This window comes from Schistocerca cancellata, chromosome 1 (genome assembly GCF_023864275.1).
Source record: "Schistocerca cancellata isolate TAMUIC-IGC-003103 chromosome 1, iqSchCanc2.1, whole genome shotgun sequence".
Taxonomy (NCBI): domain Eukaryota; kingdom Metazoa; phylum Arthropoda; class Insecta; order Orthoptera; family Acrididae; genus Schistocerca; species Schistocerca cancellata.
The window spans coordinates 354661450-354687812 of record NC_064626.1 but is presented as its reverse complement, the minus strand read 5'-3'; the positions used below and the strand labels follow the sequence as shown (position 1 = coordinate 354687812).

The 26363-nt window shown below is 43.9% G+C and overlaps 1 protein-coding gene across 1 annotated transcript in view; it reads right to left on the bottom strand.

Moving 5' to 3' along the window:
• Positions 1-26363, bottom strand: part of LOC126175785 (uncharacterized) — a 635812-nt gene that overhangs the window by 21714 nt on the left and 587735 nt on the right. Inside the window, exon 7 of the mRNA XM_049922802.1 lies at positions 8550-10392. Coding sequence (XP_049778759.1) covers positions 8550-10392 — 1843 coding nt within the window. The remainder of the gene's footprint in view (positions 1-8549; positions 10393-26363) is intronic.

The window sequence follows — 26363 nt, the reverse complement described above, 5'->3', positions numbered from 1 at the left end:
AAGGAGACTGCTTACAAATCACTCGTGTGACCAGTTCTAGAATATTGCTCAACTGTGCGAGACCTAGCCAACAATACAACATAATGTTTACATTTGACCACACTATTTTTACATTACAGGAAAGATGATGATGAATCCTAGCCCTCCATGTCTGGAGCTACCTCTTACATAGAATAAAATGAGAGAAAAAAAAATAATGTCCTGTCATCACAAAAAATCTTTCTGGATGTTCATAGTATAACATGGTGTTTGTACATAGTGGTCGGATGCGTGGTTTCATATCCAAGTGACAGACAACAACCTGAAAGGTTCAGCATTCAATCTCTACTTGGAACAAGATTGTTTCCTGTCACTCTTAAGTGAATACAAAAAATGTCAAATTTCAGCATATCATGTTCCCCTAAAACTATGTGGATGGGCAAGTTCTCAGGTCAGAGGAAGATGGAGACATGCAAATACTACCCTGCCTACGAAAGATCGGAGGAAATCAAATGTACTGTTTGGGGTATATACCTGCTGACTACTACTTTGTCAAGGAGCAGCCTTAACATAGTCATAAATGTGGTGCATTGTGAACTAACAGCCGGCCAGGGTGGTCGAGCGGTTCTAGTTGCTGCAGTCTGGAACCGCGCGACCGCTTCGGTTGCAGGTTCGAATCCTGCCTCGGGCATGGATGTGTGTGATGTCCTTAGGTTAGTTAGGTTTAAATAGTTCTAGGGGACTTATGACCGTAGAAGTTAAGTCCCATAGTGCTCAGAGCGATTGGAACGATTGTGAACTAACATAAAAAAATGAAATGCAAATATGCGTACTATAGTATAATAAAATAATGAAATAGATGATAATAATATGCGTGGCTTCTTAAAATGTATTGAATTAATGAGATTAATTTTTCGGCGTGAATGACAAGCACAATAAGCTGAGCTGTGCCTGGAAATAAGTCCGTATTAGTTCATATTATTTTGCAGGGCGGAGTAGTTTCTTTCTCCGCTGTAGATTTGTGCTTACCATTCTTTATAATACTATGTTTGGTCGCCGCGTTCACCTTTGAAGTCTTGACCGTGTTCCTATTAAGCTTATCGGATCTTCATAATTTTCCAAAGTACACAGGTGGGCTTCAGTGGTTGTAATTATTGCACTATTTGAAATAACAACTCACACGACCTTTCTGTTAATAAAACAATACTGTATTTTTCTGAACGGTGCACATATAAAATCCACACTCCTCACTTATTCATAGCGACCCCAAAATGGCGGTCTACAATTACTCGCTAAAATATTGACGTGCTTCTCACTCTTTCACTAGCCGAGCGCGAATCCCTCCTTCCTCCTACTCGTACCAGAAAAAATCCTCCGTTTTTAACAACTGAAAGTCAAAAAATACATGACGGTAGGCATAGGCTCTATGATGGGCTACCGCTTCATCTTGTCTCTTTGCCTTTAAAGAAGACGAAAACATAAAGAAAATGCAAAAGGTTTATCACAGTACCAAGCTATTATAACTACACAGAAAAAACAGTGAGGCATAAATGTAAGAATATGCCATGCTCTCATTCCATCTGCTGAAGAGGTATAGCTATCTTTCTATACAATTATCTTTTTAACTGCAGCTTTAATTTTTAATGTATGATATTGCAGAATATTAACGAATTCTAATACTCATCTAATAACTTTAAAAAGTTCATCTATGATAGACCAATTTCTCATTGTGACAACAGAGACCCAAACTTGCATTGGTGCCTTAGTACAGATCTCACAAGAAGAACTTGACAAGATGAAACAGAAGATAAAAATAGCAGCTGTGAGTAGTGTTAGAGGGAGAGCAGAAGTGTTTTTCAAAGTAGCTGCATTTCTCCTAATTAGAGGATAGATCAAAAAATATGTACACCTTTTAAAACTGACTAAACAACCTATATACTTCCAAATCACAGTGGGTATGGACTGAGTGTCTAGTACAGTGGTTGAGCAACAGATGGCAGCAGTGCTGTGATGTACTCCTGTTGGTGTACAAAGTGAGGCCATGACACAAACATAATTGACATCTGAACAGCGAAGAAGCATTAAGAATTGGTATTGTAACTTCAAGGATATCAGTGAAGGGCAATGGCAATGGAGGCAGGAATGTGGAACTGAACCACCAACAAGTGTAAGCATCAAGTGTCTTCACAATAAGTTTGAAACTGGTGAAAGAATTATGGATAAGCATAAGGGAAAACCAGGCTGGGCACGCACAACAATAGGTGAAGAGTCTTATGCTCAGGTGTTAGATGCATTCAGTCACTCACCACAGAAATCAACACAAAAATGTCCACATTAAACAGGCATGAGTACGGCACAGGTAAGTCATGTTTTGCACAGAGTAAAATGGAAAGTTACATCCCACAACTGTTAACCACATTGAAGGAGGATAAACAAGATAGAAGACACAGAGTTTAGTGATGGCTCTTGGTGCAGGCTGAATCTGATGCTAATTTTATTTCCAAAGCAGTGTGGTCTGATGAGCTAGATGTAAAAGTAAGTGGCACAGTAAACAAGAATAACTGTGTGTACTGGACCCCATGAAATCAACATGTTTATGTTGAGTGAGTGATCAATGCTGTGGAACTTAGTGTCTGGTGTGGAATATCATCAAGGAGACTGACTGGATCCTTTTTTTCCCCAAAGGTACAGGCAGCAGCTAGCTGGAGATGCTGGATTCATTAATTTTACCATTCATTTGTGCTTTGTTTGGTTACGAAACTATTTTCTTCCAACAAGATGGTGTTCCACCCTGCTTTTGTAGGGATATGCATGCCTATGCGGATAACAGTGCATTGAGTGTGTCATTAGCTTGGATGAAGTGGTCCCATTGAGTAACCTGCACATTTAACTCCACTTTATTTTTACTTGTGGGGCACTCTCAAGAAAATAATGTACATCAGGAAGCCACACACATTAGCAGAACTGCCACATGAAATTAAAATTGTTTGTCAAGCAATCCCTGCAGCTAGTCTGGAAGATGTCACTTGGAATATATAGGCATCATGCTCAGAGGTGTTTGGAGGCAAGTCATTTATAGTTTGAACACTTATAGTAATTGTTTGACTTTGGGTCATTGTAATGATGATATAATATATAAGCTTACATTTTTTAAATATACCCCATATACAGAAAAATGTAAATGTGATACCAAAGTATCTTTGTGAGTAATATAGTCATAATTGGTTGTTAGCATACTTAGGAACATAACAGTACAAATCTGAAAGAACATTAAATCAATTATGATGGGACTCAAATAACATAGAATAAACACGCCAAAAAGAAAATTGTAGAAACTGACAATAAAGTCATAGAACCTTTGACACAGTTTGTATTTGGGGCAGTTGGGGATAAAAACTAGATGGGTAGGCAAATAAATAAAAGAATAAAACTGTCCTGGAGAGCTTTTGATAGATTCAATAGAATTTCTAATACTATTTCGCCAAATGATTTGAAAAGATTTTTACAATGGCTGTGTATTATTATGGCTGTGAGTCACAGACTTTAAAGTGAAATTGATTCAGAAACTGAAGTAAGCCAATCAAGAACACATAGGTTCAGTCATGGGTAAAGCAGGAGGTACACTTCAGTTTATTGGTAGAATGCTGGGGAAATGCAATCAGTCTACAAAAGAAATTGCTTACAAATCACTCTTGTAAATCATCCTAGAATATTGTTCAAGTGTGTGGGACCTGTACTGGAAATGACTAACAGGAGATATTGAACATATACAGAAAAGAGCAGCACAAATTGTCACAGGTTTGTTTAATCCACAGGAGAGTGTCACAAAGATCCTGAAGGAAGTGAAATGGCAGACTCTTGAAGACAGACATAAACTATCCTGAGAAAGTCTATTACAACAGTTTCAAGAATTGGCTTTAAATGATTACACCAGGGATATACTACAACCCCTACGTAACACTCACACAGGGATCATGAGTATAAGATTAGAATAATTACTGCACGCACCAAGGCATTCAACAATCATTCTTCCTGTGCTCCCTACATGAATGGAAGAGGATGAAACCCTACTCACTGGTACAATGGGATGTACCCTCTGCCATGCACCTCACAGCAGTTTGCAGAGTGTAGATGTAGATGTATGAACTGAGAGATGCAAGATGGGAGTTGCTTGGAGAGGGAAAAAAAATCAACCAGGAAACATACACTAATGAAAATGAAATGTAGGTGCACATGATATGTGCATAGATAAGAGGATGTCGGATGGATAAAGGAAGGTTTCTACTGGATTCCAAGAGATAAAAAAATAGATGATGAACTAATGAAAATGGTTCAATGACATTAAAAATATACAGTGTTAGCCATTGACGCACATGACTGAAGAACATAAGGCACGGAAATGTCTGGATGAGCCTATTATGCATCAGTCAATGTGAAATGTTTGATTCTAAACAAGTAATTCGCCAATGAGTCATATTCTAGGTAGATTTTCAACTGTGAAAATCTGTAACGTAAGTTTGTGCCACAGAAAGATGACACCCAGCCATGTGTCCTGTGCCTCACATTTTGTTTGAAGGTTAGTGATGTATACTAATTTATGAAAATTTGATTTGATTTTTGCTTAGTAAACAAGTGCTTGATTATGGATTTTTGAATATTTTGAACTGATTCATTAATATGGCCTCATTTGTAAGAATCCTGTGTGTTTTACTGTCATGGAGATGATTTTGTTTGTCATTATAAGTGTTGGTTAAATAAATTGAAAGTTTTTATGCATTCCCAGATTATAATCTAAGCATGAATATAAAAATTTTATTATTTTAAGAGACTAATTTCTATGGATGCATTACAGTAGTGTTACTGTTAACGTAGAGTGCTTATATGAGCAGAAATGTAACTAGACCTGGTTTGTAATGAATTAATGAATACAAAATAATCCTAACTCTTGCTAAATACTGTATTTGTGTTTGTACCAGTTTACACTTTCATAAGCTTTAGTGAAGTGAAAATTAGCTTATTCTACTTTAGGTGCCAACTACCTGCATAAAATGCAAACAAGCACATACTGAGATTTTCACTTGGCAGCGGAGTGTGCGCTGATATGAAACTTCATGGCAGATTAAAACTGTGTGCCAGACCGAGACTCGAACTCGGGACCTTTGCGTTTTGCGGGCAAGTGCTCTACCATCTGAGCTACCCAAGCACGACTCACGACCCGTCCTCACAGCTTCAATTCTGCCAGTACCTCGTCTCCTACCTTCCAAACTTCGCAGAAGCTCTTCTGCGAACCTTGCAGAACTAGCACTCCTGGAAGAAAGGATGTTGCGGAGACATGGCTTAGCTACAGCCTGGGGAATGTTCCAGAATGAGATTTTCACTTGGCAACGGAGAGTGCGCTGACTTGAAACTTCCTGGCAGATTAAAACTGTGTGCCAGACCGAGACTCGAACTCGGGACCTTTGCGTTTTGCGGGCAAGTGCTCTACCATCTGAGCTACCCAAGCACGATTCACGACCCGTCCTCACACCTTCAATTCTGCCAGTACCTCGTCTCCTACCTTTCAAACTTCACAGAAGCTCTTCTGCAAAAAGTCTAGGAAACACGACGATCACGTTGTGTCCCGCTATCATGTCATGCTCTGAGTTCCCCTGGAGCAGAGGTGGCAGTGTCAGTATCGGAAAGGGATGCGTCAATGACAGAATAGCATCGTGTGGCAGGAGTTTCATATTGAAAGTGAGGGTCCTCGCATGATCCTAGTGGCGCCACTTTCACATGCGTTCCATTGATTCTGGCTCTTTTAGATCATCTTTGCTTGATTATGTGTCCCTCTGGGGTTGTTTGGTGGTGAGTGGTGTGTGAACACGAAGCTGGACGGGTGTGGCTGAGCACTTGGGTCCTGGCGACCGCGGCGAATTGAAACCGTTGACCATTGCGCTATTGAGGCCCGCGCTTTTCTGCAATGTCCACCGTTGCTGTCGGAGAGTTTAACTGGCAATGAACGGCTCTCGTCACGTGCAACCTGGTTACGAAGTGCATCAGTCAGTTGTGGTGTGCTAACTACACCAAGATGTACTGGACAACTTGTTACGACCTACGAGAAGCAGGGCAGTATTATCCGGAGCCTACCTGGAGTGCTGAAGCTATTGGCCTCCTTGGCATTTATTTGAAATTATGTATGAAGACTCTTCAGTATGTACTGTACTTAAAGGTTGTTAATTCTCTCCAGGTGGGAGCTGTCCAGGAATCCGGATCCTTTATGCGTTCCATAGACCTATTTTGGGGCTGTCTGTGTCAAGCTGGAGGTTTCGGTAAGCTCCAAGCTAGTATTCTGAAATTTGTAATCTGGTGCTCGAAAACATTGTTTGACTGACTGTAATTTCTGTTTGTTGTAGACCTTATGGCTCTGCCTCTGTAACTGAAGTGGTTTGCATTCAGCCTAAAGGTACGCACGTGTGGGTCATACGTGTGTGCATATTTGTATCTCTACACTCTCTTACTCAGTGATGAGGAGTCCTTCGGGTTATTGGTGTACATTTTAACTGGCCATCTGCATTTGGTGCGTATCCAAATTACAGTGTCTGTTGGAACGTAAGAGGCCACAGTAGAGATATAACTTAACTTATTGATTCTTGTTTGAGTTATTATGTAATTCTTTTAATGTCCTTGTGCATTGTTTCTTGTTATCTTGGAATGTTAATGAGCGTGGCGCTACTGAAGCTTTAATTGTTGGTTTTGGCGGTCGTTGGTGGCCGAGCGGTTCTAGGCGCTTCAGTCTGGAACCGCGCGACCGCTACGGTCGCAGGTTCGAACCCTGCCTCGGGCATGGATGTGTGTGATGTCCTTAGGTTAGTTAGGTTTAAGTAGTTCTAAGTTCTAGGGGACTGGTGACCTAAGATGTTAAGTCTCATAGTGCTCAGAGCCATTTGAACCAACCAATTGTTGGTTTTTCTTGAAAATAATCTTTAATTGTCTGTTTAAGTGTTGCCGTATGTTAATTTGTATCAAATTTGTTTGCTGTTTTTTGTGTGGTGTATGTTGACAGCCATGTATCGGCAGCCGCTCCTATACTGAAGTTTTAATAGTTGGTTTCCTTGAAAAGAATCTTTAATTGGCCGTTTTAGTATTGCTGTGCAAGGTAGTTTCTACCAAACTTGTTTGTTTTACATAAACGAAATTTTAAGGAATGTTTTTTTCTTTCTTTCACCGGTGGCGTGAGGGAGATGCTCACTTCTCGGACCACACTGATACTCGATTTGACCCTCGAGCGGCGCGCGGGCCGCGTGTCGGACGCCCTAAATGTGGGTGTAGATCAGGGCTTCCCAACCTTTTCAGCTGGTGGACCCCTTCTCCAGTCGTAAATCCATGGCGGACCCCTGGTCAGTCAAGAGCACAGTAACTTTAAATTTCAGAGCGAAACCCATGGGAACTGAAAGCTTCTTAATGCAAGTTCCATGTTCCCAGTTACCCCCCCCCCCACCCCCCGAAGAATTAATAGTCTTTGGTTTAGAGATGAATGGAAACAACTTGAAGGTCAAAAATCGACTTACGAAACAGGTAGTGCACTGACAAAGCAAGTTTAACATTTAATGATGCCTGGGGCCGCATACGTGCCAGCGAGCGCTGTGATTGGTCGACAAAGCTCGCTCCGCGCATGAGTAAAAGGTTTCAGCGCATCTACCGCCGTGAGCCGGTGCACAAACGACCCCCGTACTGTTGCGAAACAGTCGATCAGAGAAGCCGCATTCTCCGGCGCTAAACTGTGTATGCGTTCTAACTTAGGAACCGCAAAGGCTGCTTGGGAATACGACCTGAAGTAAAAGTACACATGTTTTTCACACGAAAAAAAATAGTGATGAATTTGATTTTCACATTTTTATTCAATAATTTTACTCATTATTTTACACGATTTGGTGAAGGGTAGCCGCGGACTTAGAGAAGACTTGTAGACATAGAGAAAGCTTTTGACAATGTTGACCGGAATACTCTCTTTCAAATTCTAAAGGTGGCAGAGGTAAAATACACGGAGCGAAAGGCTATTTACAATTTGTACAGAAACCAGATGGCAGTTATGGAAGTGGACCATGGACGATAAATAGTTTGGACAAGAAGAGAATAGAAGCTTTCGAAATGTGGTGCTACAGAAGAATGCTGAAGATTAGATGGGTAGATCACATAACTAATGATGAAGTATTGAATAGAATTGGGGAGAAGAGGAGTATGTGGCACAACTTGACAAAAAGAAGGGACCGGTTAGTAGGACATGTTCTGAGGCTTCAAGGGATCACAAATTTAGCATTGGAGGGCAGCGTGGAGGGTAAAAATCGTAGAGGGAGGCCGAGAGAGGAATACACTTAGCAGATTCAGAAGGATGTGGGTTGCAGTAAGTACTGGGAAATGAAGAAGCTTGCACAGGGATAGGGTAGCATGGAGAGCTGCATCAAACCAGTCTCTGGACTGAAGACCACAACAACAGCCGCGGACCCCCTAGAAAGAGCCGGCGGATCCCTAAGGGGTCCGCGGACCACACGTTGGGAAGCCCTGGTGTAGATGAATCGAGTGTGTGCACTCACCTGTCCGCCGTCTTGGAAACGACTGCAGCCTCGCCACTGGAGAGCCGCTTGTGTCCTTGCGCGGCGGGCTGCGCCCGGGCCGTGGCGGCGGTGGAGGCGGAGGTGCCGGCCGGCCTCTGCCTGCGCGGGGGCGGCGGCCGGGGGCGGCGCTCCTCGGCCTCGAGGCTGGACAGCGCGTCCTCGGAGGAGCTGGCGCGCGCCTGCAGCAGCTGCTCGCGACTGCTCGCGCGTTGCACCAGCCGGGCCGCGCGCTCCCTCCGCGCCGCGCTCGCCGCCGCCGCGGCCGCCCGCCGCTCGCTGACGCTGTCCACGGACGACGTGGAAGACGTGGGCCCCAGCTGCGGCTTGCTCGCCCGCTGCGGCCGGCGCGCCGCCGCCCTCGCCTCCGCCGCCCCCGCCCCCGCCGGCTGGCGGTGCCCCTTGCGCTGTGGCGCCTCGCTGATGGTGCAGAGCGCGCCTCCGCCCCCGGGCCGCGGCTGCCCGCGCCGCTGTCTCCTGCCGCGGTCGTCGTCCTCCGCGCTGCTCGGCCTGTTGGAGTCGTCGTCCGAGTAGCCGTTGACCGCCTGCAGGATCTGGTCGGCGGCGCGCGTCAGCTCCTCCAGCATCGCCGTCTCGTGCTGGCGCTGCTCCTGTCTCGTGCGTTGCTGCATCTTCCTGTCCTTCTCCATGCAAATAATCTCCCGGTTCTCGTAAACCGGAGACTCCGACCTTCGCTTCCCACTCGCACTGCCACTCGCCTTCCTCGAACTTCTCTTCTCTACCTCCGTTACCTTCCGCGACGAACTCGCAGATTGTCCTTTAACCACTGCGCTAGACTTCCCAGAGATCTGCCTCCCGTTCTCGGGCGCCGCTTTCTTGCGCACTTCCGGCCTGTCTCCAGTTTCGCAGACATTATCGTAGATGGGCGATATTCTTTTCGCAATTTTCTTGTCTGCAATTGAACCGTACGTTTCCTCCGCGCTTTCAGAGTCGTCGGAAACGTCCTGTTCACAATACTCGTCTTCCTCCACTGAGACGGTGGACGTCGATTTCAACGTCTCGGACTTCTGTGCGGCAGCGGCCGCGTTCTTGCTGAACGTCTTCTCCGGAGAAACCGATCTTCTTTCTCGTGTACCCGTAAACTTCACTTCTTCGCACATCTCAGCTTCCACTATCTGTCTTCTCGCGTCTATCTTGCCACTCTTGTAATCGTTAACTTTTTCCTTGACGAATGTATTACTTTCCCTCGGCGTAGGACACTTGCTGTCCTCATTGGCAGATTCTTTGCCAGTGACGAGCCCGTCTCGCTCGGCGGCGTATTTCTCTTTCTGTAGCTCAAACCTTTTCCTTTCTACCACGTACGTTCTGTCATTCTCTTGAGTCTTCCGGCTTCTGCGAGACATCGATCCCGACTCGCCGTCGCCGTAGCATCTCTCAGTGTAAGATATCGGCGCTCTGACTTTGGCTGCTACGTCGTATATTTTGTGAGCAGCGTCTTTTTGGTGCGGCGGCGCAGTCTGCTTGTACAGAGTCTGATCCTCGCACAGACTAGTCTTCTCCGCGCGCATACCGACTTTAGCCTGGTGGTGCTTCTCTGCCCGCGTGTCCGAAGGAGAGTAGGCAGACAGCGGTGTCGCAGAGTCGGGGTCTTTCGGCGGTGTGTGGACGCTTTGGAACTTGCTCGTGTCCGCGGGCGTCGCGTCTCCCTCGTAGTGGAGGGAGATGGACGTGATCTTGGGGTGACCGGAGCGTGTACTCACGAAGGTCTCCACCGAGCGAAGCCTGCCGGAGTCGTGCGTCGGCAGCGGCGGCCGAGCTGTCGGTAGCTGCCTCACTTCCTCTTCGTGCGCCGTTCTCAAGTACCCTGCAGACAGGAAGCAAATGCAAGTCTCACGCTGTTCGTGGTACAAGTAAGTTCGCACTATTGGGCGAACAGCCGCGTGCAAAGGCGACGGTAGTAAGTAACGTATCACCAGTAGTAAGACCATCCCTGCACTCCTTTGTCCTTCCATGCAATACCCTGATTCTGGAATATTCCAGAATTTGAAACACGAACAGCTGCTAGCATGAGTTTCTTAGAAGTAGATACCTTAGGGGCTGCGAAGCAACTCAAATCGCTTGATACGGGCAAGTCTTCAGGTCCAGATTGTATACCGATTAGGTTCCTTTCAGATTACGCTGATACAATAGCTCCCTACTTAGCAATCATATACAACCGCTCGCTCACCGATAGATCTGTACCCACAGATTGGAAAATTGCGCAGGTCCCACCAGTGTTTAAGAAGGATAGTAGGATTAATCCATCGAACTACAGACCTATACCATTGACATCGATTTGCAGTAGGGTTTTGGAGCATATACAGTATTCAAACATTATGAATCACCTCGAAGGTAACGATCTATTGATACGTAATCAGCATGGTTTCAGAAAACATCGTTCTTGTGCAACGCAGCTAGTTCTTTATCCGCACGAAGTAATGACCGCTATCGACAGGGGATCTCAAGTTGATTCCGTATTTCTAGATTTCCGGAAAGCTTTTGACACCGTTCCTCACAAGCGACTTCTAATCAAGCTGCGGGCCTATGGGGTATCGTCTCAGTTGTGCGACTGGATTTGTGATTTTCTGTCAGGAAGGTCGCAGTTCGTAGTAACAGACGGCAAATCATCGAGTAAAACTGAAGTGATATCAGGTGTTCCCCAGGGAAGCGTCCTGGGGCCTCTGCTGTTCCTGATCTATATAAATGACCTAGGTGACAATCTCAGCAGTTCTCTTAGGTTGTTCGCAAATGATGCTGTAATTTACCGTCTAGTAAGGTCATCCGAAGACCAATACCAATTGCAAAGCGATTTAGAAAAGATTGCTGTATGGTGTGGCAGGTGGCAGTTGACGCTAAATAACGAAAAGTGTGAGGTGATCCACATGAGTTCCAAAAGAAATCCGTTGGAATTCGATTATTCGATAAATAGTACAATTCTAAAGGCTGTCAATTAAACTAAGTACCTGGGTGTTAAAATTACGAACAACTTCAGCTGGAAAGACCACATAGATAATATTGTGGGGAAGGCGAGCCAAAGGTTGCGTTTCATTGGCAGTACATTTAGAAGATGCAACAAGTCCACTAAAGAGACAGCTTACACTAAACTCGTTCGTCCTCTGTTAGAATATTGCTGTGCGGTGTGAGATCCTTACCAGGTGAGATTGACGGAGGACATCGAAAGGGTGCAAAAAAGGGCAGCTCGTTTTGTATTATCACGTAATAGGGGAGAGAGTGTGGCAGATATGATACGCGTGTTTGGGATGGAAGTCATTAAAGCAAAGACGTTTTTCGTCGCGGCGAGATCTATTTAGGAAATTTCAGTCACCAACTTTCTCTTCCGAATGCGAAAATATTTTGTTGAGCCCAACCTACATAGGTAGGAATGATCATCAAAATAAAATAAGAGAAATCAGAGCTCGAACAGAAAGGTTAAGGTGTTCGTTTTTCCCGCGCGCTGTTCGGGAGTGGAATGGTAGAGAGATAGTATGATTGTGGTTCGATGAACCCTCTGCCAAGCACTTAAATGTGAATTGCAGAGTAATCATGTAGATGTAGATGTAGATGTAGATGAAGTATGCGTCTTAAGTAATTTTTTCAACGATTATGATGTCAAATATCGAATCAGTGGATGTGGTGCAGTGGGAAGAAACGTACGTACATTATGAATAGAAAGCACGAATAATTCTGAAGGGACGATTAGACAAACATGTGCTCTATTTCCATGATTTTCAAGGAACAGCTATTTAAAGCTGTCCGAAACACTAACGTGTAGATGACAGTAAATTTTTCTGTTCAGTTGTCAGTTTTCCTTTACTAACACCGAGTGAGGTGGCGCAGTGGTTAGTACACTGGACTCGCATTCGAGAAGACGACGGTTCAATCCCGCGTCCGGCCATCCTGATTTAGGTTTTCCGTGTTTTCCCAGGCAAATGCCAGGATGGTTCCTTTGAAAGCGCACGGCCGACTTCCTTCCCCATCCTTACCTAATCCGATGAGACCTATGACCTCGCAGTTTGGTCTCTTCCCCCAAGCAACCCAACCTTTACAAACAGTCATAAATGTCACCGCTTTTTCGATACATTTAGGAGTTCGTGTAAAATAGAACTGGGCAGAACGGCTACAAAACATCACATACGTAAGCAAAAATGAATGAGGCTGTACAGGTACTCCAAAGGACCTGTTGAATGTACATCTCTCGAGTCTGTCGCCAGACGACGTTGTGGAAGTCCAACAATAATTCGCTGAAGTTACTGTTCAACGCAGGGTAGCCACGCAGTCTAGGGCGTCTTGTCATGGTCCGTGCGGTTTTCCCCCGTCGGAGGTTTGAGTCCTCCCTCTGGCATGGGTGTGTGTGTTGTCCCTAGCGTAAGCTAGTTTAAGTTAGATTAAATAGTGTTAAGCTTAGGGACCGATGAACTCAGCAGTTTGGTTCCATAAGCCCTTACCACAAATGTCACTGTTGGTGACTGGCAGTACACCACCTGAAAGTGTCGAGCAGTTGCGTCGATGAGCTGTTGCGGGATTTACGTAACGTGATGCGGCGGTTTATCCGAGATAAATGTAATCAAGGAATAAATGCGTGAGCTTTCATTTACACAAACACGCTAAAATCGGAAGAACTATAATGGCGGTACCTATTATCCGCTAAAAGATAACATGCTAAACTTTCCTCACAAATCGAGGAATATTGGTTGGTTTGGTTGTTTGGGGAAGGAGACCAGACAGCATGGTCATCGGTCTCATCGAATTAGGGAAGGATGGGGAAGGAAGTCGGCCGTGCCCTTTCAGAGGAACCATCCCGGCATTTGCCTGGAGTGATTTAGGGAAATCACGAAAAACCTAAATCAGGATGGCCGGACACGGGACTGAACCGTCGTCCTCCCGAATGCGAGTCCAGTGTCTAACCACTGCGCCACCTCGCTCGGTGCAATCGAGGAATATTAGAAAATATACACTGTATTATAGGATTAAAAGGAAACGTCCAATGGAAATACTACTACGTGTTATGTTTTCTGAAGCCTGACTAGTTTAACGAGCTCATTTTTTGGCATAATGTCTGGAAAACATCTGATCAAGATGGCTAGATCAGTCGCAAAATAGCACGCATAACACTGGAATCGTACACCTGATTGAAAAGCCGAAAAGATACCATTAGTCAATCAATGCAGGAACATGCCACAAATCGCAAGTACCGAACATGTTTTGGTACAACGAAACAAAAAAGTCTCTCGGTCTCGAAGATGTTTCTTCATAGTTGTTAGCTTATTATTCTGCTAGTTCGGGAAAAGCAGAGCTTTTGACGTACGCGACAGTTCTTATTTTTTGAATTTTTGGAACTTCGAAGTAGACGTTTTGGATGGCGCTGCAGCAACATTTTTTTGTTACACCATTCCATCGTGACGCCGGTGCCACAAAATAAGTAGCTTTATGCACCACACCTCACAAAAGGTGAATCTGTCTATGAAGTGCAATGTACGTTTCGTCGCAATTTCGAAAAATATCGTTCTCATCACGATAAAATTAATAAGCGGTGCAATCCAAATTGCACTTACCAATATAAAAGTACAGGCTTTGCAGATTTTTGAAGAAACTGTAAGAAAGAAATGTTTAGAAGTTTTAATAAATTCACTGCTCCATCAAAAATTGAACTTTTTCTTAGGCTATAATCGCATATTAAGCTTTATAAACTGGGCGAGGTTCAAATGGTTCAAATGGCTCTGAGCACTATGGGACTTAACATCTATGGTCATCAGTCCCCTAGAACTTAGAACTACTTAAACCTAACTAACCTAAGGACAGCACACAACACCCAGCCATCACGAGGCAGAGAAAATCCCTGACCCCGCCGGGAATCGAACCCGGGAACCCGGGCGTGGGAAGCGAGAACGCTACCGCACGACCACGAGATGCGGGCAACTGGGCGAGGCACAGAAGTTGTGGACAGTAACAGACGGAATAACTTCTGGGCTGAATTCTGTCAGACGTGGTATAAGGAAAATTTTCTAACAGGATGGCTATCTCCATCTGTTGCAACTTTTGATTTATCGAGTAAATCAATATCCGCGGGGACTTAATTGTTGAACATGAGACTACCAAGATTTTCCTGACGTGCCTGATAAATGGTATCTTTTCAGCTACTCCACTGTTCTGCACAATATTACGACGTGCGATATACGCTACTAGCCATTAAAATTGCTACACCAAGAAGAAATGCAGGTGATAAACGGGTATTCATTGGACAAATATATTATACTATAACTGACATGTGATTACATTTTCACGCAATTTGGGTACATAGATCCTGAGAAATCAGTACCCAGAACAACCACCTCTGTCTGGCCGTAATAACGCCCTTGATACGCCTGGGCATTGAGTCAAACAGAGCTTGGATGGCGTGTACAGGTAGAGCTGCCCATGCAGCTTCAACTCGATACCCCAGTTCATCAAGAGTAGTGACTAGCGTATTGTGACGAGCCAGTTGCTCGGCCACCACTGACCAGACGTTTTCAATTGGTGAGAGATCTGGAGAATGTGCTGGCCAGGGCAACTGTCGAACATTTTCTGTATCCAGAAAAGAACTACTTAAACCTAAATAACCTAAGGATATCACACACATCCATGCCCGAGGCAGGATTCGAACCTGCGACCGTAGCAGTCGCGCGGTTCCGGACTGAGCGCCTAGAACCGCGAGACCACCGCGGCCGGCCAACAGGCGGTCGTGCATTATCCTGCTGAGATGTAGGGTTTCGCACGGATCGAGTGAATGGTAGAGCCACGGGTTGTAACACATCTGAAATGTAACGTCCACTGTTCAAAGTGCCGTCAATGCGAACAGGAGGTGGCCGAGACGTGTAACCAATGGCACCCCATACCATCACGCCGGGTCATATGCCAGTATGGTGATGACGAATACACGCTTCCAATGTGCGTTCGCCGCGATGTCGCCAACACGGATGCGACCATCATGATGCTGTAAACAGAATCTGGATTCATCCGAAAAAATGACGTTTTGCCATTCGTACACCCAGGTTCGTCGTTGAGTACACCATCGCAGGCGCTCCTGTCTGTGATGCAACGTCAAGGGTAACCGCAGCCATGGTCTCCGAGCTGATAGTCCAAGCTGCTACAAACGTCTTCGAACTGTTCGTGCAGATGGTTGTTGTCTTGCAAACGTCCCCATCTGTTGATTGAGGGATTGAGACGTGGCTGCACGATCCGTTACAGCCATGCGGATAAGATACCTGTCATCTCGACTGCTAGTGATACGAGGCCGTTCGGATCGAGCACGGCGTTCCGTATTACCCTCCTGAACCCACCGACTACATATTCTGCTAACAGTCATTGGATCTCGACCAACGCAAGCAGCAATGTCGCGATACGATAAACCGCAATAGCGATAGGCTAGAATCCGACCTTTATCAAAGTCGGAAACGTGATGGTACGCATTTCTCCTCCTTACACGAGGCATCACAACAGCGTTTCACCAGGGAACGCCGGTCAATTGCTGTTTGTGTATGAGAAATCGGTTGGAAACTTTCCTCATGTCAGCACGTTGTAGGTGTCGCCACCGGCGCCAAGCTTGTGTGAATGCTCTGAAAAGCTAATCATTTGCATATCACAGCGTCTTCTTCTGTCGGTTAAATTTCGCGTCTGTAGCACGTCATCTTCGTGGTGTAGCAATTTTGATGGCCAGTAGTGTAGTTGTCTTCGTAAGGCTCCTGTGCGCAATGATTTTAAACCATCCCGCTGCTAGTACTCGAAATATCGTGCAGGAAAATCCAATGGTCTCTGCGGCTGGAGAACTAAAAATATATCTTCTAATTACTTCTGAGTTTTTAAGATTTCGTTATTTAACTGTCCACAAAAACGATAATCCCGTGGAGACATATAAGTGACCAACTTGGCAAGAGCCGTTTTGAGAATGGCAAGTGTAGAGAATGCAGCACATGTTCAGGTAAAGTTTTTTCTTCAAAATAATTCATGCTAGCTGTTCTTTAAGAATGGTTATTTCTTCCGGAAATGCCCTACGTAGATAAGGAAGGATGTTTATTCTAAAGTTCTTTTGTTTTTGTCTCTATCGTACAGCCTTAAAGCTTTGTCCTCATATTCGCTCTGAGCACTATGGACTTAACATTTGAGGTCATCAGTCCCCTAGAACTTAGAACTAATTAAACCTAACTAACCTAAGGACATCACACACATCCTTACCCGAGGCAGGATTCGAACCTGCGACCGTAGCAGTCACGCGGTTTCAGGCTGAAACGCCTAGAACCGCCCGGCCACACCGTCCGCCGTTCTCATATTGCTTCTCTGCTTATTTCCCCAGGAAATGAGACTTTCGCATTATTAGGTTACTGAATACCGTTATAAAAACTGGGAAAAATTTCTTAGAAGCATACTGACTGAGAGTAAGAACAGTCCTCCTGACATTTTCGGCTTTGAAAAAAGTAGCCACAATGGAATGATATTGTTGATGTAAATTTGAACTTACACCCAGAAATGAATGAAAAACCGAATCATTTCACTCTTTATCGAGTATGGTAACAATGTTGGCTGTATCACTGTGTTCCTTCATCATATGGATGATTCATTAGAAATATGTAAAAACCAAGTGGCTGTAGTGAGTGCTCATGCAATGTTCAGTGAATTTGTATTGTTATGGGTGAGCACGGAAACGAAAGAAAGACAGAAGTAAGTCATCTCGAATGTGGCCAAGGAGCGTCCTAGTACTACGGTTACCGTTTGTCTATTATAGCTTTCAAATCATATTCCATCGGTGCCTGAAGCTACAATGATTTCGGACGCACATTCGTATTAAAGCCTTCTACCGGTTGTAAGGGTACTTACTGTTAGTAGGTAAAGCTTTAATAAGAGACCCATGTCCGGAAGTATTCCGTTTGGATGTAAAATTAGTTTGAAGATCGGATCACTTTCAAATCGTATTCCGATTCATGGTAAGCATGTAGTCAATAAGCTCTGATTTTTGTGCCCTACAGGAGGCCATGGCATGGCCAATGCTTCCAGTACGGTACTGGTCGTCGGGTTATCTTCCACGTGACGAAGGACGTCGTCTTTATTTAAGTCGGGAGTGCGGCGCGTGGAAGATTTGAAAGTGATCCAATCGACAAACTTGTTTTATGTCCAAACGTTACATCACACTACATGTGTTTCGCATCAAAATTTTATCTGCTAAGCCCCCTGTACAAACTTTACAAACCTGCAACAGGAATTGTGAAACACCGAGCGTATACCGTAGCTTATGGATCGCCGAGACGTAGTTGCTGGTGGTTGTAATTAATGCCAAATACGAATTATGCAACTTTTCGTTTTGTGTAATCTCACAAATAGAGAGCTCTGTCAGATTGCTAGACAACTTAATAAAAATTTCTTGTAGCCCTGCGAAGACGACTTGAGTATTTTGAGCATTTATGGTTGGTGATAACCTTGGTGGGATGCGAGATCTATACCGCTTTCAAGGAAGTGTTCAACTTTGGTGTTCATGACTTATCTGAGTTCATGTATGATACAAGCAGAGACTCAGTAGAGGTTTCGAACTTAGGTAATACTTATAAGAAAGAAAGAGATTTTTTGTCAGTGCGCAACTACTACACAGAGAGTTAGATTACTTAGCGGCTGTTGGAGATTCTTGGTAGCAGAAGTTGGAACCGATCGGGTAGAAACACCTCTGGGCTTTAGACTGATGATTTTAGATTACCAGAAGATTGCTCTCTCTCTCTCTTTTATTTCCGACCTAATGATGCTACAGCTCTCTTTAAGAATATTTAGAGTCTCTTCTTGTATTTAGGTTTGCGAGGGGTCGCATTTCTGATCAGAGAACGTTCCTATTACGTACGTCACTCTCACATTGTTATGGGCATAGATTTTGCCTCTTCACGACGCTTCGCTAGTACAACATGGCCTTATTGACTTGTCGAAACGTCATTTTACGTAAAGGTGGAGGTCGACGTATACAGAACTGTTATCTGTTTGTCAAGACAAGGTCTGACTTTTGATTGACAGCTGCTTGTAAGGTATTCATTAGTTGACAGTCTATAAGTGCTGCGTGTGCTACTTGCAACGACTGGTGTCGCTGTTTCTGCCAGCACATATGGCGTGCAATTGTGTTGCCTGTCGGTTGTACAATAGACTGTTGTATCTCTGTGTGCAGGGGAGAGTGTTCTACCTGCAGAATGGTGTACATAGGAACATATAGAGTTTCCCGGTCGATGTTTCAATCTAGCGACCGATTTTAGAATCATATGAAGAAATTCGCACTAGAGAATGCCATAAACAGTTTCGGTCTTTTTTTTACCGTTTTTGTTGTTACTAGATGTCTGAACGAAATATGTGGACGGTTAAGCAATACTTCGTCAATTGTGCGCCACTTGTACCTTGAAACGGAAAATACAACTGAACTGAGTTTCTTCAACGACTTTAACAATTTTCTCTGTATCGATAATGGAAGTTTGTGTTAGTTACGAACAGCTTCTACTTCAAAACGTTTCAATTTGTAACTGGTTCTCGATAATTCTTTTTCTTGATTTGGTTTCACTTACTGCTTATTGCTACTTACTTTAGTAGTAACGTAACGCATGGACTGTTAAATGCGGTAGTGACAAGATTTTCTCGATTGCAGCACTTTTTAATTTGAATAGAATATTTATTCCTAGGTAAATGACGTGTCGTACCTTGAAACAGTTTTTCACAGTTAGAAAAACCTTACTTTTCCGGAGTACTTTTTGTAGTTTCAGAAAAAGATTGGAGCACACATAAAGTGAATGCTGTCATTGCAAAATGGAAGGTACAGATGCAACTAGAGGGCATTTTGCGAGGAAACTTAAACCATCAGTAGGCAGGAACGCCGACTAAGAACCATAACACGGTCTATGTAGATAGACAACGCGAATACCGAGAACAAGTAGCGCCACAACACTACCAAAGACCCTCGTCAGAAGTTATCGATAGTGTATATAAATCACTAGCAGATGAGCGACCAGCGTTAACTCAGTCCTCCTGTTCTTTGGCCAGGGAGAGAGAAGGATTCCAAACAGAATTTAAGCAAAAACCTTCGTCTTAATAGTCAAAAATGGCTCTGAGCACTCCGGCCGGCCTCTTAATAGTCACTTGCTAACTTAGTCTCAACTACTTCCTTATTAACACTATCCCAAGACATGGAGTGCACCCAGAAACTCACTACTGTTGTATCCCATAGGACGACCGATAACAAAGCATTGTTGTCCAGTAGCAGATTTTCCTGACTGTTTGTAACCGTGTGTGACGCTTAAGTTTTATACACTAACGCTCACTGTCCTTATGGTCTGACAAAGGAAGTCATGCTACAACTGCAAGGGATACGGTAGACACCCGTCTTAAGAAAACCAATATCGTCCTTTGTAGACACTACAAGGGCCCTAATCTTAGATAGTTATCGAAAACAACAAGTCACACCGTGTTTCCGCGGAATACAACCAGACGTGTTGGAAATGTTTCCTTTGCAAGGCAAAACGGTCGTAGTCTTGGATGCCACCTCGTTATTATAATCGCTCAAAAAATGGTTCAAATGGCTCTGACACTATGGGACTTAACTGCTGAGGTCATCAGTCCCCTAGAACTTAGAACTACTTAAACCTAACTAACCTAAGGACATCACACACATCCATGCCCGAGGCAGGATTCGAACCTGCGACCGTAGCGGTCGCGCGGTTCCAGACTGTAGCGCCTAGAACCGCTCGGCCACCCCGGCCGGCTATAATCACTCACTCGGCTCGTCGGTCGACAGCGCAGCGAGCGTCTGATCTGTCTTTTCACTATAACCATTCTGGCAAAAGCTGACTCCGAGGTGGGCTAATACACAATAATTCAGCAGACAAACTTTCAGAGCCTGAGATGACGTGAACCCTGTGAAGCAATATAGGAAGTACCCCCGCATGCTGATCCAGATGTTGGAAACTGCCAGTCTGAAGATACAAAACCTATAAATGGCATCTTCCTGTGGACCATCCACCTCCCTCCTAACCAAGTTTCACTTCCATAGTGAAGCAGATATTCGTGTGGACTGAATTCAGGTGTTCGAAGAAGCTGTTTAAATTCGCACTTCCATGATGCCAAATAATAAAATAATCGTCTATGTATATAAAGAGGCATGCAGGTTTCAGTGCTGCTGACTCCATTAGCATAAAAATTTGCCAGTAACAGGTGACCAAGGCCTCCTCATCGCGACTCCATCTGGCTGCACGACGGTTTACCAACACTCGTTCATCACGCACGCCAGTTGTCATTGGAACATGAAAGAGGAAAGAGGTAGTAGTGCTGCTCAAAGTACTCCCCACCGCACATAATAATGTGGCATACACAGTACATATTTAGATGTACACAAAGACATGGCGGAATCCAGCGGGGAGGGGGAGGGCGATTGTCCCCTTCCCCTCTCTACCCTAGAAAAAATTATCTTCACAAACCGAATTCGAATCCTGCCTCGCCATGTCCACATCTACATGACTGCTCTGCAGTTCACAATTAAGTGTGTGGCAGAAGGTTCTCCGAATCACCTTCATATACTTTCTCTGTCGTACTATTCTCTAACAGCGCGTGAGAAAAATGAACCGTTAAATCTCTCCGTAAGAGCTCTGATTTCTGTTATTTTATTACGATGATCATTTCTACCTACGTAGACTAGTGTTAATAAAACATTTTCGCATGAGAGGAGAAAGTTGGTGATGGAAATTTCGTGAAAAGATCTCGCCGCAACGAAAAACGTATTTGTTCTACTGACTACTAGTCCAGCTCGCTTATCATGCCCGTGACACACTTCCCTTATTTCTTTGCACGTTTTCGTATCTTCCATCAACACTGTCTGGTAAGGATACCACACCGCACAGTACTACTCCATCAGAGGAACAGACAAACGTAATGTAGGCAGTCTCTTTAGTTGCATCTTCGAAGTGTTATTTTTTAATTTTATTTTACATGTCAAGTTCCGTGGGGTCAAACTGAGGAGCAAATGTCCAAGGTTATAGTATGTATCAGTACATGAAATTAAAACATAAAAGTAATAACAGATAAAATAAAATGCTTACGAATTCAAAAAACTAAGAAGCCATAAGTTTAAGTAAACGCAATCAACAATATAACACAGTAATCAGCTTAATTTTTCAAGGAACTCATCGACAGAATAGAAACAGTGGCCCATGAGGAAACTCTTCAGTTTAGTTTTGAAACCGCATGGATTACTGGTCAGATTTTTGAATTCTTGTGGTAGCTTATTGAAAGTGGATGCAGCAGTATACTGCACGTCTTTCTGCACAAGAGTCAAGGAAGTGCGCTCCAAATGCGGATTGGATTTTTCCCTGGTATTAACTGAATGAAAGCTGCTAATTCTTGGGAATAAGCTGGTATTGTTAACAAGAAACGACATTAATGAACATATATATTGAGAAGCCAATGTCAGAATACCCAGACTAATGAACAGGGGTCTACAAGAGGTTCGCGAACTTACACCACATATTGCTCTAACCGCCCGTTTCTGAGGCAAAAATATCCTTGGAGAGTAGGAAGAGTTACCCCAAAATATAATAACATTCGTCATAAGCGAATGAAAATGAGCAAAGTAGACTACTTTTCGTGTCGAACTATCACTTACTTCAGATACTGTTCGAATAGTAAAAATGGCAGCATTAAATCTTTGAACAAGATCCTGAACGTGGACTTTCCACGGCCATTTGCTAGCTATCTGAACATCTAGAAATTTGAACTATTCAGTTTCACTAATCATATGCCAATTCTGTGAAATTGAAACGTCGGGTTTTGTTGAATTGTGTGTTAGAAACTGTAAAACTGAGTCTTACTGTGATTTAGCGTTAGTTTATTTTCTACAAGCCATGAACTTATATCTTGAACTGTACTATTCAAAACAGTGCCAACATTGCATACAACATCCCCAAGCTAGTGTCATCAGCAAACAGAAATATTTTATAATACCTGTAATACTAGAGAGCCTATCATTTATATAAATAAGGAACAGGAGTTGCTCCAGATGTAATTCCTTGGGCTCCTCCTATTTAACCATGCCCCACTCAGACCGGACATTATAGCAACGCTCAGAAAGTGATTATTAAATACTGTACATATATCTGATTTATCAGTAACAGAAACATTTTTACTACGTATGACTTTATGTCGTCGACCTTGTGCTGCTCGTCAGACACTTCCTTCACGATTGACCATATGGTTTTAATTTTATTCTGTGAATTAGCTATTCTATTTGTCTACCATATACTTTTTGCCTTCATAATAACATTTTTAAACACCTTGTAATACTGTTTGTAACGGGCTACTGTAGTTAGATTTTGAGTACTTCTTACATTTTGATGTAATTCCCACTTTGTTCTGCATGATATCCTTATCCCACTACTCAGCCACCTAGGTTGGCCTTTTACTGCTAGTGCCCTGTTTAGAACGTTCTAACGGAAAGCAACTTTCTAAGAACACAAGAAATGTACGAGGGCAGTTCAATAAGTAATGCAACACATTTTTTTTCTCGGCCAATATTGGTTGAAAAACCCGGAAATTTCTTGTGGAATATTTTCAAACATTCCCGCTTCGTCTCGTATAGTTTCATTGACTTCCGACATGTGGCAGCGCAGTACGGAGCTGTTAAAATGGCGTCTGTAACGGATGTGCGTTGCCAACAACGGGCAGTGATCGAGTTTCTTTTGGCGGAAAACCAGGGCATCTCAGATATTCATAGGCGCTTGCAGGATGTCTACGGTGATCTGGCAGTGGACAAAAGCACGGTGAGTCGTTGGGCAAAGCGTGTGTCATCATCGCCGCAAGGTCAAGCAAGACTGTCTGATCTCCCGCGTGCGGGCCGGCCGTGCACAGCTGTGACTCCTGCAATGGCGGAGCGTGCGAACACACTCGTTCGAGATGATCGACGGATCACCATCAAACAACTCAGTGCTCAACTTGACATCTCTGTTGGTAGTGCTGTCACAATTGTTCACCAGTTGGGATATTCAAAGGTTTGTTCCCGCTGTGTCCCTCGTTGTCTAACCGAACACCATAAAGAGCAAAGGAGAACCATCTGTGCGGAATTGCTTGGTCGTCCTGTGGCTGAGGGTGACAATTTCTTGTCAAAGATTTTTACAGGCGATGAAACATGGGTTCATCACTTCGAACCTGAAACAAAACGGCAATCAATGGAGTGGCGCCACACCCACTCCCCTACCAAGAAAAAGTTTAAACCCATACCCTCAGCCGGTAAAGTCATGGTTACAGTCTTCTGGGACGCTGAAGGGGTTATTCTGTTCGATGTCCTTCCCCACGGTCAAACGATCAACTCTGAAGTGTATTGTGCTACTCTTCAGAAATTGAAGAAACGACTTCAGCGTGTTCGTAGGCACAAAAATCTGAACGAACTTCTCCTTCTTCATGACAACGCAAGACCTCACACAAGGCTTCGCACCCGAGAGGAGCTCACAAAACTTCAGTGGACTGTTCTTCCTCATGCACCCTACAGCCCCGATCTCGCACCGTCGGATTTCCATATGTTTGGCCCAATGAAGGACGCAATCCGTGGGAGGCACTACGCGGATGATGAAGAAGTTATTGATGCAGTACGACGTTGGCTCCGACATCGACCAGTGGAATGGTACCGTGCAGGCATACAGGGCCTCATTTCAAGGTGGCGTAAGGCCGTAGCATTGAACGGAGATTACGTTGAAAAATAGTGTTGTGTAGCTAAAATATTGGGGAATAACCTGGTGTATTTCAATGCTGAATAAAACAACCCCTGTTTCAGAAAAAAAATGTGTTGCATTACTTATTGAACTGCCCTCGTATTAAGGAAAGCATTGTGTTTGTCATCTATGTTATCGGCACTATAAACATCCTGCCACTCTTGTCCCTTAAAGAGGTTTAAAAAACTCTATTGTCGTTAGATTAGCTCCTCTCCATAATTTGTAATTATATATAACATTTGTTTGAGTACAAAAACTTTTTAGTATTAAAATTTGTGCATCATGGTCTGAAAGGCCATTCACACTTTAACTAACAGAATGCCCATCTAGTAATGAATAATGAATAAAAATATTGTCTATGGCTGTACTACTGTTCCCCTACAACCTGGTTGGAGAAAAACACAAGCTGCATCATATGAATTTAGGAGATCTTCCAACGTCCTTTTTCTTGCACAATAACATACAAAATTAATAATGAGGTCACCACATACAACTAAATTTTGGTACTTCCTATAAACTGAACCAAGAACCCTCTCAAGTTCGAGCATAAATGATCTGAAGTCATAATTAGGGGACCTATAAATAAAAACAGTTAGAAGTTTAGTTTTGCGAAATTCAACTGTCCCCACTCAGTATTCAAGTACTTGTTCAGTAAAGTGCCATGACACGTCAACAGACTCAAATTGAATGCTGTTTTTTTACGCACATCACCACTCTCCCACTCCGAAACACTTTGAAAAACAGCCAGCTAATCTGTATCCTGGTGAAGAAAGTCTCTGAATTCTCAAATTATTTAAGTGGTGCTCCGATATACCAGTAATGTCACAGGCAACATCTATAAGCAGTTAACTAACTTTATCTCTAATACCTCTTAGACACAGAAGCGCTAAAGAAACTGGTATAGGCATGCGTATTCAAATACAGGAATATGTAACCACGCAAAATATGGCGCTGCGGTCGGCAACGCCTATATAAGGCGACAAGTGTCTGTCGCAGTTGTTAGATAGGTTAATGCTTATACAAAGACAGGTTATCAAGATTTAAGTGAGTTTGAACGTGGTGCTATAGTCGGCGCACGAGCGATGGGAGACAGCGTCTCCGAGGTAGCGATGAAGTGGGGATTTTTCCGTACGACCATTTCACGAGTGTACCGTGAATATCAGGAATCCGGTAAAACATCAAATCTCCGACATCGCTGCGGCTGCAAAAAGATCCTGCAAGAAAGGGACCAACGAAGACTGAAGAGAATTGTTCAACGTGACAGAAGTGCGACCGTTCCGCAAATTGCTGCACATTTCAATGCTGGACCATCAACAAATGTTAGCGTGTGAACCATTCAACGAAACATAATCGATAAGGGCTTTTGGCGCCGAAAGCCCATTCGTGGACCCTTGATGACTGCACGACACAATGCTTTACGTCTCGCCAGGACCCGTCAACACCGAAATTGGACTATTGATGACTGGAAACATGTTGCCCAGTCAGTCTAGTCTCGTTACAAATTGTATCGAGCGGATGGATGTGTACGGGTGTGGAGACAACCTCATGAATCCATGGACTCTGCGTGTCAGCAGGGGACAGTTCAAGCTGGTGGAGGCTCTGTAATGATGTGGGATGCGTGCAGTCGGAGTGGTATGGGACCCCTGATACGCCTAGATATAACTCTGACAGGTGACACGTACGTAAGTATCCTGTCCGATCACCTGCATCCATTCATGTCCATTGTGCATTCTGAGAGTTAACAAGCATTTCGCTCTCATTTTAATACATGACCGAAAGAGTCGGCCTTCACGAACTGTGAAACGAACACTGTTGTCGAGGACCGTGTGCTACAAACAACGCAGATTCGCCGCGAAATGGGGGAATTCACAGGCGTCTATTGTGCTGAATGAGGCCTAGACGCTGCAGCGCGCGAGTGAGACAAACGAGAACCTACGTCGTAGGGAAACCCGATAGAAGACCTTTGTGGCCAGGGACCTAAGATCTGTCATAAAGGGAAACATTTATGAAAACTATTTAATTCTGTAGTAATTCAGGGAATGAGGACAGTAATTTTAAT